The sequence below is a fragment of the Equus przewalskii genome, chromosome 13 (genome assembly GCF_037783145.1).
Source record: "Equus przewalskii isolate Varuska chromosome 13, EquPr2, whole genome shotgun sequence".
Lineage (NCBI taxonomy): Eukaryota > Metazoa > Chordata > Mammalia > Perissodactyla > Equidae > Equus > Equus przewalskii.
Window position 1 is genome coordinate 57,706,871 of NC_091843.1, and position 21,704 is coordinate 57,728,574.

Genomic DNA, 21,704 nt, shown 5'->3' on the forward strand with positions numbered 1-21,704 from the left:
CCCCTGAGGAACTAAAGAGCCCAGAATCATGTGCAGTACCTACTCAAGCCCTTTGTGCTTTCCGTTTCCGTGAATCACCTTCTTCCTTTAAGTTCAGTAAGCCTCCTCTCAGATTTGAGCTCCCTCTTTTTGGTCAAGCTCTCTGACTTTGTTCAGGATCTGTTTTCTTGAAGGCATCGTCCTTTTGGTGAGTACTCTTTTTTTTTCTGAACTTCTAAGTTAAGATTATGGGATCCCAATCCTCTAAACACTTTAAGGATGGCCCTCCTTCTAGTGCCCCAGCCAGTTTTATATTGAAAAACACAGGTCCCTCCTCATGTGCCTTTTTAACTAAATGGACTCACCTAACCAAATATAATTTAGAACTTCAATGGCCATTATGGGGAACCTTCAATTTCCCCAAATTTGTTTTTCTCAGAACTAAACTTGAAGACCACAGTGTCTTAAATGGGAACTACCTGGGGGCATACACAACTCCAGATTTGCCTCCACAGAAAGAGCCTTTCTCCCTTGGGGCAGAGTTAAGTGCCACAAGTGTATGATCAGAAATCTCCCCCTGACATTAAGAGAGCTAGCCAATTCCAAAGCCAAAGCAATAGCTGCCCAACAATGATCACTTGACTTGTTGGCTAAAGTAGTTTTAGACAATTACATAGCCCTTGATTACCTACTTGCTGAACAAGGAGGTGTTTGTGTGATAGCAAATACTATCTATCACACATGGGTAATCCAACACCTCTGGAGAAGCAGAAACTCAACTACACAAGATCAAGGAACAAGTGTACTGGTTACAACAAATTTCACCTGACTCTCCATCACCCTTTGATTTGTTCAGTTGGCTACCTTCAAGTCTAGGGTCATGGTCTAGAACCATCATACAAACTGGATTTGTCATATTACTTTTAATTCTGCTTTGCACAATTATTTTTTAACTTTGTACCTGTTGTCTGTCAAACTTCACAGAAATGACACACTTCACAGAAATGACACACCAAATAGAATGATGTTAGCTCAACACTCTGAGATGACTGCCAATGCTAATAACCTTGACAAGATATGATCTTAAAAGTGAAAATGTCTGAGAGTTCCTCCCTTCTACCCTCTTTGTTACTCAAACATGGCCTCAAATGTTTTCCAATCACTATGCACTTTCCCTCCAACATGGAACATGACATCCAGGAAAGGTTCTTTCTGGCACCAAGGGACAAAATATAATTTCACTAAAACTGGATAACCTGATTCTTGATCAGCGATATTTTCAAGGAAAGATCTTGATCAAAGGGGGAAAATGTGAATATGAACAAAGGAAAGCTAAATCAAAATGGAGTTGGGAAGCCATGAAAAGAGGGCTCTCACATACGTATCACTCAGCACAGCTTAGAGACCCCAGCAGGAAGAAAGATGATTTCCTTCTGACCCAACAACAGGCTCCTCAGCGCTTGCAGCCAATGAAAAACTGCCACAGCCCTCTCCAACTTCCTCCTAAAACCTAATAAAAGCTGAACATCCCTCTGTCTCCTCAAACTTGCCTGTGGTTCACCAGAGTTTGCTTATCCCAAATTGTAATTCCTCTGTTATTCCTGAATAAACTCATTTTGGCTAAAGACCTTGTTATTTCACTTTTAAGGTCGATAACCTTTTTTTCCTTCCTTTTTTGAATTTACAAATCTCTTTGAAAATCCAAGATATTCCCCTTGGGGTTGGGGGGAGTGTATTTATGTGCACATATATACACAAAAATACTTTTGCACATAACTGTCATATATTCACAGACCCCATAAAACTATTCTGGAGACAACTAGGTTAAGAATCCCTCATTTAACAGTATTTATTTATTCTACTAGGCTAATAAGATCCTGATTTGTGCATTTGAAATAAGTACTCCAAAAAACTAAATTATTAGCTGTGAACAAAAAAACATAGTACATACATTTTGAATTAAACCACCCTTCCACCATAAAATGACTGCAAGAGTAATAAAAAAAGAAAATTTAAATAAATTACACTTACCACTAACATTTTCAGTTAAAATAAGGTGAAAGACCTGAGCAAAGGCATCAACATCTTTATGTAGCCATATATCAGAAAGACAAGCATCCATCTCCTTTATTAACCATGGTTCAAGGCAATTAACGTCTTTTTCTGTCTTTAAAAAAAAAGCAAAGATTTTAAATTACCACACATCTTAACCTTTGCTTGCAAAGAACATGAGATGGCCAAAATATCCACAAGAATCTATATACCATAGCACAGGCTTTCACATAAAAGTTTCTCATCTCATCACAAACATTATCATTCACAATACTATATCTTGTTCTTACATTCATCTTTTATCTGAGAATGAGCTTGTCAACAAAAGAGTATGATCCAGTCAAAATATTAACTAAATGGGCTTCTGATAGGTTGTTGCTAAATGTACCTGTACACCAGTGGTTCTCTCTCCCAACTGCACATCAGAAGGACCATCACCTGGAGTTTTTCAACACTGATGCCAGGTCCTACCCCAGAGCAAGTACATTGGAATCTCTGGAGATGAAGGCCAGATTCCACAGGGCTTTAAAAGTTCCTTAGGTGATGCTAATGTGCAGCCAGGCTTAAGAACCAATAATTTAATAGTCAAAATGCTGTTCACTGAACCAAAAGGATGTTCCCTATTCTAAATAACAATTTTTAAACATTCTTTAAAGATATTTTTAAAACTCATATATACTTCATTTGGATGCATTAGAACTTTAACCACTGGTAGGAACTGCAAGCATATCTGTGTCATGCTCAAAACAGTTAAACACTTTTTCTAAAAAGTGCGTAGTCCCAGCTATATTCTGCATCACACTAATCACCAATGCCTTTTTGAGAATTCCAAACCAGAATCAAAGACCAGAGGGACCTAGGAAATCAGCTAGTTGTAGTTTTCAAGCAGACTCCATGGAACCCAAGGTAGCAGAGGCCCCAGTATGGGGAAGTGGATGGAGAGAGATGAATGAGCAGGCAGGGCTTCTATGAAGTATTTCATTTGTAAAAGATTTTGTGGCCAAAGAAAACAAAGAAAAGGATAAAAAGGAGAAACTGAGGTCTACTGTGGGTAATTGATTTTATAAAGTCACATCGCTGGTCGGTGGTGGAAACAAATACCAGTACTGATCATTTGCTCTAATACCAACAGGCTTTACTCAGTTTTCTCCTAACTTAGCTTATCTTACATTGTTTAGCTCATAAGTGCTTAAACTTTTGAAATGATAAAATATCAAGCAATAATAATGTATATGCATAATATCTATAACTTCAAAAAATTTTGAGAAAATATTGAAATAATTTAAACTCAGAATAAAACAATAAAGGATGTTGCACTATTTGAAAAAAAAGTGTTAGAAAATTCTTCTGAAAAATGTCTTGTAGCCTAAAACAAACTAAGAGAGTTCACTTTAGTAATGCAATAAAAAACTATAATCTCATAGGATGCTCTTTGAACTACACAATTTTCACTGAAAATACTAGTGTGAAACCAGTGAGGTCTTACCAACTGACTGAAGACAGCATCACCACCATCATCTAATAAATCATACTCATCAGTCACATTTGGAACAGTTCTCTGCCTCTGAGATTCAGGTTTAAAAGTATTCTCTTGAGCTGAATACCATTCTGTAAGCGTGGTTTGTTGTTTCTCTTCTAAATTAATTACCAAAGGAAAAATAAGTAGATAAATTCTTTTTTTTAACATATCCCTTTGTTTTAAAAAATTAAATGAATCCAAAAATACTTAACAATTGGCCTTACTTTGAAATTACTTTTTAAAAATACACTAGGAAATTCAATAAAATGTGTTATGCTGAACTAGGACACATGAAACTGCTTAAAAACATCATCTGTTTATCTACTAGTAAGAAGTTTACTTCTAAGTAAGTTTATAATTCAAAGAACAGTATTTTAGCCATACAAAAAATATTGTTTAAATCAATGACAGCACTGATACAGCATTTTGCAGAAAACCATCTATTGAACTTCTACCACCACACTAGTTGTTTGAGAGACAAGTTACATACAATTTTCACCTTCAACGGTTTCGAGATCTAGGCGTTTTATAATATACATATTAGTGATCCAGCACTGCACTGTGAAATAGGCATTGCTAACAGGTTTTTTCCAAGTGGAGGACCCAAAGAAGTTAAGATATTCATCTAAGGTCACACAGACTAAGAGAAATCAAAGCTTGAAGCCAAATCTATCATGAATAATGCAGTCAAAAGTAAGCAAAAAGAATCTAACCCTAATTCAAAAGTTGAGATATAGTATAAGTCATGTAAGAGATGTATTAATAGGCAAATATGCTAAATTCAAAGTAAAATTGCAATTCATAACAATATCAAGATTTGAAAACCTTGACGTTTGTATCAAAGATGAGCCTGTTATTACTCACATGCTACTCTTTTCACTCCCTCCCACCCACTCCCCACTCCTGTCCTATGGGATATGCTGTGGCATATCATACTCTTCTCATATGTAGCACATTATATGTGCAGAAAAGCATATACTCTTCTGCCTCCTCAAAATAGTGGTTGAATCTTTGGACATAGACACACTCAAGCTGCTCAACTCTAGCACATCCACTTTCAATTCCTCTCTATAGATTATAACTCCCAGACATAAACCAGAATGCAAAAGGTACAGTTAGGACAGTATTTTAATATAATATTAAACAATTATACACAAGAGAGAAACACTTTCAAGTGTCCTTGTACCTCCATAGTATAAGAGCGGAGCAGTCCAAAAAGTCAAAGTCAATAGTAATTTTCTTTTATATTTGTTTAATAAAAGCTTACCTCGCTGTTTTTCCTTTTTGTATTTCAACATTTCTTTGTTTGTGTATCCAGTGGTTCTTAAAATGTCTTCCAGAAACATTTCTTTTACTTCAAATGGTCTTCCCTGTACTAAATAATATGATTTACTTTTAAAAAGTCAACCTGCATCTTAGAGATAATTCACATAAAAACATGAGAATCCAAGTTAATGAACCTGAGTATAAAATCCAAAAGCAATTCCACAGGTCAAGTGATCCTCACGATACTGTCCTTTAAATATAACTTTGATCTTTATTTTAGACAACTGTTCATTAGCTTGCTTTATCTAATGTTTACTATCTACTTATGTGTGTGGCATCATGCTAGGGACCAGGAATACAAATAGTAAGCAGAAACAGGGCTACCTCCCGACCTCTTGAAGCTTGCAAGCTAGCAGGGGAGACGGACATTAACCAATGATCCAGAAAACAAATGTAAAAACAGAGTTGTGACAAGTCTTATGAAAGAGAAATACAGGGCCAAGACCATAGCTGAGTGGTTAAGTTCGCGCGCACCGCTTTGGCAGCCCAGGGTTTCACCAGTTCAGATCCTAGGCGTGGACATGGCACTGCTCATCAAGCCATGCTGAGGTGGCATCCCACATGCCACAACTAGAAGGACCCACAACTAAAAATATGCAGCTATGTACCAGGGGCTTTGGGGAGAAAAAGGAAAAATAAAAATCTTTAAAAAAAAGAGAGAGAAATACAAGATACCATGACAGTATATAATAGGGGGATCTGACTGAGTCAAGAAAAGCATCCTCACTGAGAAAATGAAGACCAAGACAAGTGAAGTAAACAAAATAAACTATATGGAAAGAAAAGAGTATACAATAAAGAAAAGAACAGCACATGCAAAGATCCAATAGTGGGAAAGAATATCATATTCTTAAGAAACTAAAAGGCCAAGCTACGTGGAACATGGTGGGACAGGGGAAGTGGAGAGGGGATCGTAGTTCAAGATGAGGCAGAAAAAACAGGTAAGTCTCATTAAGGGTTTAGGTCTCTATCCTAAGGTAAAGGTCATTCAAAATGTTAAGCTCAGAGAAGTGTTCAACATCACTGGAATTCCACTTCAGAAAAGACCACTCTGGCTGCAACGTGAAGAACGGATTTCAAAGAGAGCAAAGTGGATGCAACAGACAAGCTAAGAGTTATTTCAACAGTTTAGGTAAAAGAAGACAATTACTTGAATAAGACCAGTGATAGTAAAAATGGAAAAGAGATCGACTCTAGAAACAGAAAGTAAAATCCACAGAACTCAGTATTAGATTGGATATGGAGGAATGAAAAGGAAGTGTAACCATGGTTCTTAGATGCCTGGTTTACAAAACTGGAGAGATGATGAAGTCATTCTCTGAGGTAATAAGCAAAGCTTATAGAGGAACAGGTTGGCTGGTGGGTACTGGAGTTCGGTTTTAGACATGTCACATGTGAGGTGCCAAAATAAGCTTTCAATTAGCAGATGTATACATTTTATGTGCCTTATCATCCAGGAATATTATGAGAAGAAAAAGACTTACAGGTTTGTGACTTAGGTGAGTAGGTTGATGGTACGATTAACCAAAACAGGCAACACAAGAGACATAGATTTTGTAAAAACAGATTAAGTATTCAGTTTGGGGCATATCAGAAGTGAGCTGCTTACAAGTCTGAATTGGAAATAAAGATTCAGAAGTCACGGGCATAAAAGAGAAAGTAGAAGCCAAGGGCATGAATGAGAGCTTCCAGGGAAACTGACTGTGCCTCTCCAGTACCTAGTAGAGCACAGCACAGAGCAGGAAAGAAGAGGATAAAAAAAAAAAGGAAGGAAGGAAAAGAAGGTGAGGAAGGAAGAGGAAAAAAAACGGATCAAGGGACTCATCCTAGAAAATACCCATATTTAAGCACCATGCAAAAGAAAAGAAGCCCACAAAGGAGACCACGGAAGTACAGGCTATAATGCAAAATGAGACTTAGAAGGCAGGGTTGTCAAATAAATTATGGGATCTCAGCATTTCACAAAAAAAAGTTTGGAGGGGTGCAACCATGAGAAATACTAAGAAAATCTAAGATTTCTGTGAAAAATTTGAATAGTAGGCTTGGCATTAAATCAGTGTCAAAATAACAACGGCAAGAATGCACAAATGAACAGCCCCATACACTGCAGAAATGGGAAACATTTCAGCATTTTGAAAAAGTAAAATGGCAAAACCTGTTAAAGTTCAAAATAGATAATACTCTTTTACTCAACAATTTCACTTTCAAGAATCTATCCCTCGAGATAAGAGCAATATGTAAGGATATAGGTACAAGGATGTTCATTACAACACTGTTTACAGTGGCGGGAAGGGAGAATCTAGAACGAACCTAAATGTCCAAAAATAAAGAAATGGTTAAATAAATCATGGTACATTCATATTATGACATACTAAAATAGCTGCTTAAAATAATGAACTACATCTGGAGCTACTGAACAGGAGGACTGTTCATGACGTACTGTCACATGAATAAAGAAAACTGCAAAATAACATATAAGGCATGTGCTTATTTTTTGTAAAACCAATTTCTGTAAACCCAATACATACGTATGTATTTACAAATGTTGTATGAGCATGGACAAGATGAGAAAGGATGTATACTAGGCTTTAACATCAAGTAATGTCAGGAAAGTAGGATATGAAATAAAAAGAGGATGGGGCAATTGTGAACTTTTTTCCTATATATGTTCATACTGTATCACTGAGGTGAACACATACAACTTTTTCAATTTTTGAGGAGGAATTTAATAATTTTTTTAAAGAATAGTGGCAAAACTAGTTTTGATTTAAGGACACAAGTTAAGTGGCAACATACTCAGAAGTAGATATAAAGTAAACATGGGAGTGTAGACTACTCTTTCAAGGAGTCTAGCAATAAAGGGAAAGCTACAGGACAGAATTTAAAGGGGAATGAAGGGCCAAAATAAAGCTTATTTCTTTTCAAGACTAGAGAACTGATCTCAAACACAATACCAAAGAGTTGTAGATGGAAAAGGAGAGGATGAAAATACAGAAAGATGACTGATTAAGCATATCTCAGAGGAAACAGAAATAGATGCCCTCTACTTCAGAACACCCCCAATTCCTATTACAATAAATATAATTATGTCAAAAAGTATTCTTTCATAAAAATTCTAGAAGAAATCTGATAATTTAACTTACTATATATGACTGGACAACTTCCAAAATATCTTATAAAAAGATTTACATCCAAGGCAGCACTAGAAAGAATTAGTTTCAAAGTTGGGTGCTTTTGCAACAAATCTCTTAACTTTGTAAGTAAAAAATCACTAAATCGATCCCTTTCATGTACTTCATCCTGCAGTAAACAAAAATAAAACCATGGAACAGTTAAAACTTTATGGATGACTGAGTGTTTAAAATTATGGAGCTGCTGGGTTTTACACTAATCCAAACTAAGTGTGGACAAGGCCAATTAGCAAAAATTTTGTATTATGAACAATTCAGAAATAATCAGACAGTAACAACCTACTGTGGGTAATAAACTAGCACCCTTTTTATCACAGAATATAAAACCCACAAAATACAACAAATTCTGAATTAGTGGAGTCTAATTAATTATACTTTTAATACACACACAATCTATTAAATATGCTTCTGTTAGCCTTAGGGCTCAGGTGCATCCTTTGGTTTGAATACACGCAACTAAGTTTCCAAAAGCTGCTTATTACAAGCTTATAAAACTTAATCTAATTTTTTCCTGACACAAACTGGATAAAAGCTTAGAAAAATTGAATAAGGTGGTAACTCATCTATTTACTTCATCACCAACTAGTTAATTTAGCACCTTAACCAGGAAGATTGGCAATAGATGTTAGCTCAGGGCTAATCTTCCTCAGCAAAAAAAAAGCTTTTTAAAAAAACTATCTACTTATTTTATTTTACTCATAAAACTTGATGGTAAGGATATCTTTATTTAACACAAAAAAATTTATTCCAAATAATTATAGACAATAAAAAGTAACCTGATTATAACAGCCTGTTCAAAAAAACAAAGTGGTTCTCACTTATACCCTATTCTAAAAGTATAATCACATATTAAATTTTAAGCAATCTGAGTTATATATGGAAATTTCAGCAATATTCTTACCACAATAACATGTGTCACAGTTGACAATGTACTATCTCCTGCCATCAATGTACGAAGCAATACCCCATTAGTGCAAAATGTCAGAAGTGTCTTTGGAGAAACCCTTTTTAAAAAATCAAAATAAAGTGCACAATTACAAATTTCATATGTAACTAAAACATGATCACATTAAATACTAGTATCATATGTATTTTAAATGCTACTTAAAGTTACCAATACAATAGTACTAGTATGTATGCTTTATTAACAAAGTTATGTGAAATATGTATTTTATGCCTGACAATCTCACAAATTTTTTATTACTAACAGCTTTAATTAATTAACTATTTTGTTAAAGAGCTATAAACAGATTTTTTTAAGAACTTAAATATTTTTGCTGGGGGGGAAAAAGCATATTATAAATGAGATCAGCCTTTTGAATCACTATATCCAAACCATTGAGAGCAAAGAGATAGCACTACTCGTCAAGAAGGTACTACTAGTACTAATAATAATCAGTTCAGTCACTAACATTTAATGAATGTTTACTACGCAATTCACATCAAACGTGTGCTCTAGATGCTTTTATTAGCCCCATTTTATAGATGAGGAAACTGAGGCTCAATGAGGTGAAAAAACTTGTACTTGATCATGACACTATGAAATGGGATTTATATCTATAGCCCAAACTCTTTCTCAAACTATTTATTCAAAACCTAAGTTTAGACATGACCTCAAGGTCCTGTCACAGACTTACTTGAAGCAAAATGATCATCTAACTTTTTAACTAACACATTCTCTATATTTAGTGAAATATAAACATTCAGTCTTTTCTAAGAATGATAACAGATAGGCTACAGGAGAATTGTCTTTACCTGCTTTCTAATCGGATTTGATATCCAATTGTTTGACCAATTCTTTCTCTTCTCTCTGCAGCAACTCTTTCAGCCACAGCAATAGCTGCTAATCGTCTTGGTTGAGTACAAAATATACGACAGGGGATACCATTTTTAAAGCAATCATCTAAAAGGAACTGAGGAATCTGAAACAAAAGTTTTAAAGTACTATAAGATGACATGATTAGAGCCGGCCCCGTGGCTGAGTAGTTAAGTTCACACGCTCTACTGCAGCGGCCCAGGGTTTTGCCAGTTTGGATCCTGGGCACGGACATCCCACCGCTCATTAAGCCATGCTGAGGCGGCATCCCACATGCCACAACTAGAAGAACCCACAACTAAAAATATACAACTATGTACCAGGGGGCTTTGGGGAGAAAAAGGAAAAGGTTTTAAAAATCTTTTAAAAAAATAAAAATAAAAATAAAGATGACATGATTAAACACCCAGAAAATCCAAGTCAATCAACCAAAAAACTATTAGAACTAAAAAAATTCTCTAACATGTCTAAATATAAAGTAATCAGAAAATGAACAACTTTCGTGTAACTGCTAATAAGATAGAACACGTAATTTAAAAAGATCTTGTTGACAACAGAAACTAAAAATAAAATATTGAAAAACAAATTCATAAAGAAATAGTTAAGGCTTACACAAAGAAGATTATAAAATGCTACTGAAAAACATAAAATTTGAATACAAAAGAAATACGACATATTCCTGGGATGGGAATAATCAATATTGCAAAAATGTCAATTCTCCCCAAATTATTTTATAAAGTCAATGAAATAACAATCAAAATTCCATTGGGATTTTTTAAATAGTAAAAAGCATGAAGAAAAACAATAGCCTAATACCAGGCTTGCAGATACTTTTCTATGATTACACTCAAACAGGTCAGAAAGATTTAAAATAAGTAAAGGTCCTCCCACTCCTATCACTACGAATAGTCCTATCCAAAAAAGTAACTACTGTTAAGTTTCTTAAGAACTCTTTCAGGGGAAAAAAAACTGTTTACACAATTTAGAATATTTGTGTATATAAACAGGTTTTTATTCACACAAAGTGATTATTACATTTAATGTATATAATTTTCAGATTTCACCTAACATATCAGCTCTACCTAATCCATTTTATAGCTGTATATTCTCATCCTATGGATGTGCTATAATTTAACAAATACAACTACACAGTAAGTAATTACCAGTTTTTTTAGGTTTGTTACTGTTGGTGTCGTTGCTTGCTATTATAAAGAGTGCTGCAATGAAAATCTATACATACTTTTGCAAAGACATATATGTTGAGTCAAAGAATATACAAATTTAATTTGGATAGAACACTATCAAATTGCCCTCCAAAACAATTTATACTCCTACAAACAAAGCAGAAGATGATGTTTTCCCAGCACCTACGCAAATACTAGATATCAATTTTTTAATTTTTGCCAATATGATAGTTGAAAAACATAATTATTGTTTTGATTTCATTTCTTTCACTATGAGTGAGAGAGAGCATCTTTTCATCCATGTCTGAGCCTCTAGGATTTTTTTTAAATTTGACTAGTTCATCCAGAAGCATAAATTCATACAAACTAAGAAATATCTAAAAAGAGAAGATAATGAAGAGTAATATTATGCTACATACTATAAAACTACAAAAAAGCAAAAAGTAAGATCCTGGTGTAGGAACAGATAATTAAAGATACATAACAAAAATTCCAGAAATAGACTGAGGTACTATAGAAACTTAGTATATGATCAAAAGTGATATCTTAAATCAGGGGGGAAAGGATAACTAAATAAAAATTATATTGGAACAATTAGATGCTAACATGAGAAAAAAGATTTCTACCTGATATGATACAAAATAAATTACAGATGGATTTTTAAAACTATAAATATAAAAGTATTAGAATAAAATATTTATAAGAGAATGCTTTTTAATCTTGGAGTAGGAAATGCCTTTCTTAGCATGGCTCAGAGCCCTAAAAAAAAGATTGACAGATGTGACCAAATGAAAATGTAAAACTACTAAGCAAGATACCATAAGCAAAGCCAAAAAGCAAACGAAAAATGGGGAAAATTACTTTTAAAATATCTAACAGACAAAAGGCATGAATCCATAATATACCAGAGTGCTATTAAAAATAAGTTTAAAATGATTAAGCAAAAATAAAAATGAGATCTAAATAAGCAATTCTCAGAATATAAATGGATAATAAGCAAATAAAAAGATATTCAACTTTCTAAGAATCAAGGAAATGCAAATTAAAACTATTTATTGCTTATCAGATTGATAAAGGTAAAAAAAAAAATTGTCCATTGTTGCCCAAGCTTTACAGAAATGGGAACTTTCAATACTTTCAATACTATTTTAATACAATAACTTTTTCAATTAATAGACAATAACTACTAATGTAGCTATAAAAATTTTAATTGGCACATTCTTGATCCAGCATTTCCCTTGTAGGAATTTATCCTATTAAAAGACTCCCACAAATTAGCAAAGAAATATTAGGATATAGTATAAGAAAGTAAGTACAAGAATAAGATTCCTGCTCTGCCACTTCCTAGCTATGTGAATTTGGACAGATTAACATCTGTAAGTTTTAGCTTTTATCCTTCATCTGCAAAAAGAGATAACAGAAAGCCTACATGAATTAGGGTTATTGAGAGGTTCAAATGAGATATTCTTATAAAAGTCCAGCACACAGTAAACTGTCATTTTTTATCATTGTTAGTGGAAAAATGTTCAGGAATACTATAAACTTGTCTAAAAAATGAGGTACGTGTCTAGGTAGTGACATGAAAAAGTATCTAATATCTATTAAGGGAAAAAAGCAAGATGGAAAATGTATGTATAGGGGCCAGCCAGGTGACGCAGCAATTAAGTTCACACACTCCACTTTGGTGGCCCAGGGTTCACAGGTTCGGGTACTGCGTGTGGACCTACACACTGATTGTCAAGCCATGCTGTGGCAGGTGTCCCACATATAAAGTAGAGGTAGATGGGCTCATCAACCAGATGTTAGCTCAGGGCTAGTCTTCCTCAGCAAAAAGAGGAGGATTGGCAGCGGATGTTAGCTCAGGGCTAATCTTCCTCAAAAAAAACGATGTATAATAATATCCTACGTTTGTTTTAAAAAACAACATATATCAATGCTATAAAGAGAACAAAAACGAAACAAAGATACTCAAAAAAAAAACCCAGAAACGTATACTCCAAGTTTCTGACCATTCAGGGAGAGAAGGTGGCAAGAGAATTTGAAATCTTTCACTTTCTATGTAATATTTTCCATAATGTTTGAATTTTACATAATGAACATGAAAATTCAAAAGGCACTGAATTTCCTCATGCTACCAAAAGCAGGATGAAATTGGCTAATGATATTGACTTTAAATTCTGTTATATTTATATTTCATAGAATAAAAACACTAGTACTTTAACTCCTCAAACAACATACAATTATTTCTTAGGTTTAAACCCATTAGATTAACAGTTTATTTTGAAAAGCAAAGAGTACATTTAATTCCTAATTAAATTTTCAAGTTTCTTTTCATACCTAGTAAAATGATATACATAATTGTGAAAATAGGCATACATAATTCCAATATACAAATATCATTAGCAAGGACATTCAAATAATTTAAATAAAAACAAATTTATTATATTTATCAAAACTTCCATAATCTCCATTCAATATAAATAAAACTTATAATTAACACCTACTGGCAAAAGTAACTCTAACACTAAAGCAATTGTAAGAATCTAAGATGCCTGAACAGAATCTCTGGAGTGACTCCACAGAATATCACTTAATCATAAAAGGATTCATGCTAAAGGAAAATCTTATATATTGTCTTCAGATAAAAATTTCATCACGTTTTTAATTATTTAGTTTTACAGGCTCAGGTTTTAAGGATAAAGAGTTACACTTCCACGAAAATAGTTAAGTCCTACAAGTAAATAATTGGTAAAGTTTATAGTCAACGTCTCCTACCGCCTTGCCTTACCCATTGACTAAGTTTATTCAACCAACCAACATAACCCTAGGATATCTTAAGCAATTGTCAAAAGCAAATTTGTCCATAAAAGAAAAGAAAAAAATGTAAAATTATATGAACTATTCTATCTGAACCTCTATCAAAAGCAAAGTAATTTTACTATTTTAACATGCTAACATGTTAAAGAACATAAAGAAGAAAAGGTCATAACGTTGTGCCATACATCCAATCTGTCACCCCATGAGTGAAACTTCATGATAATCAAGTACTTTGATTCTAAACATCCAAACTGTTACATTAATTCTATCCTACAGTGAACTTTATATTAACATTTTATGTTATTAATATTGCTTTTAATTTAGCTGGTATGTACAAAACACTATGGTAGGCACTTTACGGACATCTCTAAACTTCACCTCAAATGGTAGCAATTATTAGTTCCATTTTATAAATGAGGACTCTGGCTCATAAATGTTACAAAACTAGCCTAAAACTTCACATCCAATAAATAAGGAAATTGGCACTTGAACTGAAGGCCAAAGTCCACATTTTTCCATGATGCCAAATCACATCCTTACCTCTGTTTAAATGAAGGCCCAAAGTACTAGTGTAAAAATAAATATTGTAAAACATTTCCTTTCTACAAACTATCACAATGTACTCCCAGTAATAATTTATTTCTGAAATAACCATTAAAGTAACCAGAAGTTTCTTTTTTCGCTTTTGTTAAAATACATGTAGTATACATTTGATATAAAACCGTCACATGGGATAAAATACTTTTTCTTCTATAAATGTCAAAGAAGAAACAAACCTGTGTAGTCTTTCCAGACCCAGTTTCTCCTACAATCAACACTACTTTATTTTCCTTAATTATTTTAACAATCTCTTCTTGTTTCTCAAACACTGGCAGAGACTGCCTGAAAGAATCAAATTCGGATTCTCCTCTTTTCACTGGAATCTGAGGTATGCCATTATTGAGTCGCCCACTTGTCTTGCTCATCTCCCGGTTTTCTTTGAAAAATCAACAGAAAACAAAAAATTTATGATCAACGTTAAAAAAAGTGTTAAAAATAAAGATAATTTCTAATGTAATTCAAGTGTTTCTTCTCTACTCAGTCTACATAGAGTTAGCAAGCAATGCCTCAACCTTTGTACTCCTACACTTAATATTCTTAGACAACATGTTACAAATTTCAGTATCAATTAGAAAGCAGATTTCTCAAAAGTACTTCTGACGCATAATGTTTACAAATGAACAAAAATCAATCATCCAATAACCATTAAAAATAAAATACAACTTTGATATCTATCAATAATGACAGAAAATTAAAATTTTATAGTAGGAAACAATGTGCATTATACTTATAAAGACTATTTTGGACAATATGAAAACACATTATGAAAAAGAAAAATATCCTCTATTTTTAAAGTTAAACATATAGATTTTGTGATCAAATATAATAACGTGTAAATATAAGGTCCTAATGCTTAACAAATTTCTTAACTCAGCATTTCACCCAACATCTACATTTAACTAAGCAGACAGGAAAAAAAATAAGCATGCTGTGTTTTATATTCTTCCCACAATGCAAAATACTGTTGTGTGCATGTATTTAAAACTTAAATTTCTTGATATCTAGGACCATATGTTTTCTAGACTCTGCAAACCTACTCCAACAGACAATGGAAATTATGCAATTTCTGTCACTTTAGGTAATAAAATCATTTTCTCACTAGGGAAGTTATTTTTCCAAATAGTGAAATTACAACTCCATTTTATAACCTAAATATATTATTTATCTACCTTTTCAGAAAGTTAATGCACTGAAGACTCTGTCTTGTCTCTCACCAGAAGCTAAAACCCCAATTCAAAATCTCATTTATTAGCATGTCATGGCAGCTTAATATAGTAAAGTCCAGACCTCGGAGTCAAATCCTAGCTCTGCAGTTTACCAGCTGGTTGAGCGGCTTTGAACAAATTCTTTAACTTCTCTTAGCACCAGTTTCTTCACCTGTGAAATAGGGGAAATTCTTACCTTGCAAGGGCTGTTCTGAGGTCCTGTATAAAGAGTTTAGTATACTGCCTAGCACACAGTAAGTGCTCAGTAAATTGGAGCCATAATGACACACACAAAAAAACTTACCTAACATTATGACACACCTTAACACTGTATTTTACTCCAAAATTTTCACAACCCTTAATAATTTCTAACAAACTATTCAAATTAAGAAATCTTACTTCATCTTAGTTTTCAAAAATAAATTTAAAATGGAAAAAGAACAGTCATCAAATAATAGGATAAACAAGGAAGCTCCCCAGAAAATACATACCAGCTTCAACTGCAAACACATTTCCTCTTTCTGTTTTAGGCAGAAGTTCAGTACGCTCTTTATTGGTGACAGGAAATCTCTGAATTAGGCTCCTAACAGCATGTTTTGTATTATGAGTCAAATTACAGGTCATCATTGCATGAGCTGTTTCTGATCCATCTTTCTTCTTCACAGTTAGGTATCTATTTGCTCCCTTTCTGAATATTAATAAAAATCATTTATTTACTATATATAGTCAATTTGTTCACATATGATGTATGCCTACTTAGAAACAAGTCTCAAGCAAAACATTGAAAAAAATCAAAATACTTCGGGAGAAGATGCTGAAAATCCCAAAAAATTCAATAAAGAGGGGTTTAGTGCTAACGTGGCCACAAGACCACTTTCAATTAAAATTTCAAAATGCTGCAAATCCAATTTTAAATCAGCAAAAATGGCATACTTACCCGTAAGTGTTAAAGTTTGTCTTAACAGACTTCATGGTGGATGAAACCTCACCAGTTTATACATGCTGGGAAACACATAGAGGGATAAAACCAATCTGAACAACAGAATCTAAAAATCATGATAAAAAAATTATGGTTCACTGTCCAGACCCACTGAATGTTTCTACAGTATACTGGTAATATCATGCTCCCCCGAAAACTGGTTAAGAGAGCCGAGAGCCAAGTTTGGTGGCTGGACCAGAAAAATATAAACCAGCATTACCGAAAAGTATCCCAGATGCATATTGAAAAAAACAAAATTTTTCAAAGCTTCTAACTCTAGTCTTCAATTATAAAATAATGATTTATAACTGTTCTCAAATTATTTGATATAAGCATATTTGGTTTTTTAACTGGTCCAGGTCTAACCATGTCTTTTATGACTTTTATAGCTCCAAGAGTACTAAGTACAATGTTATACACACAGGAAGTCCTCAAACGTGTTCTGAAATGATTTAATAATACATATCTGTAATCTAGTACAATGTGGTCAAATCGGTAAAGAGCTCAGCCTCTGAAAGCATACCGACCTGGGTTTGAATTCCAGCTCTACCACTTACTAGCTGTGGGACTATTAGCAAAAATATCCCTGAGCCTAAGATAAGAACAATATCTGCCTCAAAGGACTATACATATCATTAAATAAGAATGCATGTAAAGGGCAGTATCTGTCACAGAGTAAACACTTAAAAAAATGAAAGCTATTATTATAATTATAGTCAAGAAAAAATATCATTTATTATATTTTTTAAAAAGTTACCCAGGGGCTGGCCCAGGGGCATAGCGGTTAAGTTTGTGCACTCTGCTTCAGCAGCCAGGGGTTTGCTGGTTATCCTGACACAGACCTACACCCTGCTCATCAAGCAATGCTGTGGCAACATCCCACATAGAAGAACTAAAGGGACTTACTACTAGGACAAACAACTATGTACTGGAGCTTGGGGGAGGATAAAAAAAAAAAAAGAGGAAGATTGGCAACAGATATTAGCTCAGGGTCAATCTTCCTCAACAAAAAAAGCATAAAAAAATTACCAAAAACATTTTGTAATATGTTTCACCATTTGTTAATGTCACTATCATGTTACAGAAATAAGCAACATAGCCACAAATATAAAGAAAATTACATGTATAATTTTCCTAACTTTCATTAGCTTTAAAATTTTTCAACGATATCTTCACTGTGAGAATGACATAAAACTGGGGATTAACCTATACAGTTTTAGCCATCTAAGTCATCTAAGTGAGGTTTTTAATTTACCAAAATTTTCGGTTTCTGGAAACTCTTTATTGCTTTAATGAATTATAAGCTTTCTATGCTGTCACAACAAGTGCTTAGTCATGCTTAAATGATGGTATAAAGATGAAATAACTAAATTTAACCTGATCTAGAAATTTTAGTTACTTCCATGGTAAATCAGAATTATTGGATTCTAGAGATGGTCTCTGTTGTAGGTTCTTTTCCCAGGGACCCTCCTGAAACTTCAGCACAGTTGTTATAGACTCAATCATTCACTCCCCTCTGTGCCATTTACTTTATAAAATTTTACATACAGAAGGCAGGAAGTATGCTGAAATGAGCACTAGAGCAAGAGTCAGGAGGTTTGTGTTCGGCTGGTAAGAATCTTTCAACTAACTAACTATATGATCAAAAATAAATCATTTTACTTCTCCAACACCGTATACCAGTTAATTTTAAACTCACTACTATTTCTATCAGCTCCAAGATGCTTTAATTTTCTTAAAACTCATCTCAGTAAAGTTTTACTGTATTTCACCTGTAACTATTTTTCTTTTATTCATTCATTCATCATACATTAAGCACTTACTGTATGCCAGGCACTATGCTAGAAGCTACAATCACAAAGTTGAGTAAAATACACTTTTTCCTCATTAAGCTCACAACCAAAATAATAGGTCAGATTGAAATTAGGAAAGTTTCACTGGGTTGCCTAATAATAATACAGCACTTATGTGTAAAAATAACTCATATAAAGCAGGGGTGAGTAGTTAGCCATTACCATTTAAAATTTACTGAATTTAGTTTGAATATGGATGGTGAGGCACAAAGATGACATCAGCTTGACAGCTTTTACGTTTTAGTAAAAGATTCTACTTCTGGCTATTAGTGCTCGTTCCTACCACATTCAGCACCACAGTGACACTGATATACAATAAAAAGATTAGCGAAATTTTTGGTACTATATTCACCTCATTGTTGTGAGGATAGAAATATCCAATACAGTAGAGATTTGTCCTACTATGTAAACTAACATACTGAGATTTCCTCATTATGCTTTCATTCCAAAGTAACTGACACTATGTTCTGATGAAAACTGTAAGAGTCTTCTTTATAGAGCAAAATTAACTAGAAACTAACTGCAAGATATGGAAAAGATGCTAGAGGAATGAACTACACAAGAATTTTTATTTTCTTTATTTTTATTTTTTTGGTGAAGATTGGCGCTGAGCTAATATCTGTTGCCAATCTTCCTCTTTTTGCTTGAGGAAGACTGTCAGTGAGCTAACATCTGTGCCAATCCCCCTCCATTTTGTATGTGGGATGGCGCCACAGCATGACTTAATGAGCGATGCATAGGTCCATGCCAGGGATCCAAACCAGCGAACTTGGGCCGCCCAAGCAGAGTGCGGGAACTTAACCACTACACTATCAGGCCGGCCCCATAACAATTTTTTAAAATAATAAAATGCAAGCCCCATATGCAATTTTTAAGTATAAAGGTAAATGTACTAAAATTTCAGATAAGAACATCATAACTTCCAATTTTCAAAGGGTAAAAGTAATCAACACACGCTATAAAGAAGTTTTGGCATTTCTATGTCTTCTTCCTTTTAAAGAAAAATGATGATATAACTAATCAAATTTGATGCAATTTTAACATTTATCAATTTATCTATTTACACAGCACATTACAGAATACTTAACTCAAATACAACCAAACGCCTTGCTATTTCCCACTTTCCAAATCTGTAAACAGTTTAAAATATCATCTAAAGAGCCAAAATCTGAAATCACTACTTAAAAAGCTCACGGCCACCAAGGAGCTAAGGTCTCTAAAAAAATAATGTTCATTTGATGCCCAGTATATGCTTAATTTCACATCTCCTTAATTTATACTTCCATTAGGCAGACAGATGCAAAGACCTAACTCCAAACCATTTTCTCCCTAATACTGTAATATAGAATTGCAAATTTATTGAAGTTTGCATCATAGCAATTTGTACCTTTTTATGATTACCTAGAAATTAATACACCAACCAGTTAACTTTGTCACAAACACAGGTGCTTTCATGTCATAGACACTACGTTTTGTGGTAAATTTGTTCTTTCTGTGACTTAACGACTATAAGCAACTTTAGAGATGAGACCTATCTAACATTTCCGTTTTAACTCCTCATAGCTCCCAGGACATTGCTTTGAATTCAGTGTGAACATAAAAAATTAATTAAACATTAACTATATTCAAATCTTAGCTCTGCTACTTGCTGGTTGTGCAGTCTTGGGAAAATTACTTAACTTCTCCAAGCTTGAATTGCTTCATCTGTTATACAGGTACCAGATTTTAATGAGAACCCACCACACACGACTATTGTGAGGATGAAATGATAATCTATTTAAAGCATCTAGCACAATGCCTGTTGCACAAGAGCGGTTAATAAATGTTGCATGCTGTTATTACTAATATTATTGAGCACCATAGGCTTTTTCTTTTCAATAGATATCCCAAAATTCACTAAGAGAGTTCCTCACTTTTATCCCTTTTTTCCTATTTTAGCTAGGGGAAGAAAGGGGAAGCACAGTATGCAACCTTCCAAGGCAAGAGGCAAGGGAGTCAGTAACCCAAATCTGAAAAGGGGGCTTCCTCATAGGGTCGAGACTCCTTGTCAGGGTGAGGAGAGCACTTGGATACTTACTAAGCAGTGATTTAAGCAATCACAGGGAAAGAAACTTGGAAAACCTACTTTCATATACATTATATTTTCTCTTTCCGCAAGTTTTTAACAAAGTTCATTTTATAAATCTCATTTTGTCTAACTTGGAATAAAAGAATAGGAAAGAGATTTTGTTTTGTTCATGAACAAGTTAAAGACTCAGAAAAGCGTGCTCTTAAAACCAAAACACAGTGACCTCAGTTGAGGAAAAAAGGAAACAAATTAAAAGGAGGTGAAATTTTTAGTATGGGAAAACTCGACTAAAATTTCAAAGAAAACATTAGGATATACTAAAGAACACAAAATGAAGGTGTTACTCCAACAAGAATATTTTCACCAAAAAAAAAGCAATTATTAAAAATAATAAATTGCAAAGCAAATTCAACTCTTTGGGAAAACAGAAACAAAATCCAAAACATATGGCTTCATTTTGAAAGAAAGGAGATCAAAAAGGAAAAAGTGATCAGAAAAAAATTGTAAACTATCACAGAGTAAGCCTGGAATCTATTTTTAAAAACCTTGTAGGAAGCTCAAAATGAACTACAGAAGCACAGAATCTTAACTAAAACAAAGAGAATAACTCCTTCATATTTTACATTTAAGAAAACAGGCCTTTAAAGTTAAGAGGCATGACCAAAGCTAGAGAATGAAGTGCTCAGAGATGGAATAGAATGCAGGTTTCCTGCTCTTTCCTCCACACCAGACTGTCTCTCAAATATGTATTAAAGAGCCATAATACCAGGCACAAAAGAAAAAAAAGCAGAAAAACTAATTTGCTAATAAGTTAATGAAGTTAATGCTAGGAGGTTAAAAAAAATCTTTACTCAAGGGTGAACAGAAAAACCCATGAAATATAATAAGTCAGGTACAAATTCTCACACAAATGAAAAGAAAGGATTTGAGAAGTATATTCAAAGTTATTTAGTTTTTTATATACGTGAAAAGAAGGAAAGACATTTAAAAATCACAAGGACCACTAGATAAACACTGTATTAAGTTTGCTCAAAGATAAAAAGGGGAAGAAAAGAGCTAAGAAATTTCATAGGAGGGTTTGTGGAGCACTAGGTATTGGTATTAGGGGCTGGATA

The 21,704-nt window shown here is 33.7% G+C and overlaps 1 protein-coding gene across 4 annotated transcripts in view; it reads right to left on the bottom strand.

The window, feature by feature from the left end:
* The window catches only part of YTHDC2 (YTH N6-methyladenosine RNA binding protein C2), a 75,964-nt gene that overhangs the window by 50,537 nt on the left and 3,723 nt on the right, over positions 1 to 21,704 (bottom strand). For 2 of the 4 annotated variants that reach the window (XM_070569542.1, XM_070569541.1), the window contains exons 3-10: positions 16,181 to 16,377; positions 14,661 to 14,860; positions 9,823 to 9,989; positions 8,969 to 9,071; positions 8,020 to 8,176; positions 4,818 to 4,925; positions 3,518 to 3,666; positions 2,011 to 2,146 (exon numbers count right to left, since the gene is read on the bottom strand). In XM_070569542.1, the coding sequence (XP_070425643.1) occupies positions 2,011 to 2,146; positions 3,518 to 3,666; positions 4,818 to 4,925; positions 8,020 to 8,176; positions 8,969 to 9,071; positions 9,823 to 9,989; positions 14,661 to 14,860; positions 16,181 to 16,377 (1,217 nt within the window). The remainder of the gene's footprint in view (positions 1 to 2,010; positions 2,147 to 3,517; positions 3,667 to 4,817; positions 4,926 to 8,019; positions 8,177 to 8,968; positions 9,072 to 9,822; positions 9,990 to 14,660; positions 14,861 to 16,180; positions 16,378 to 21,704) is intronic. The other 2 variants (XM_070569544.1, XM_070569543.1) reach the window with 1 other exon arrangement.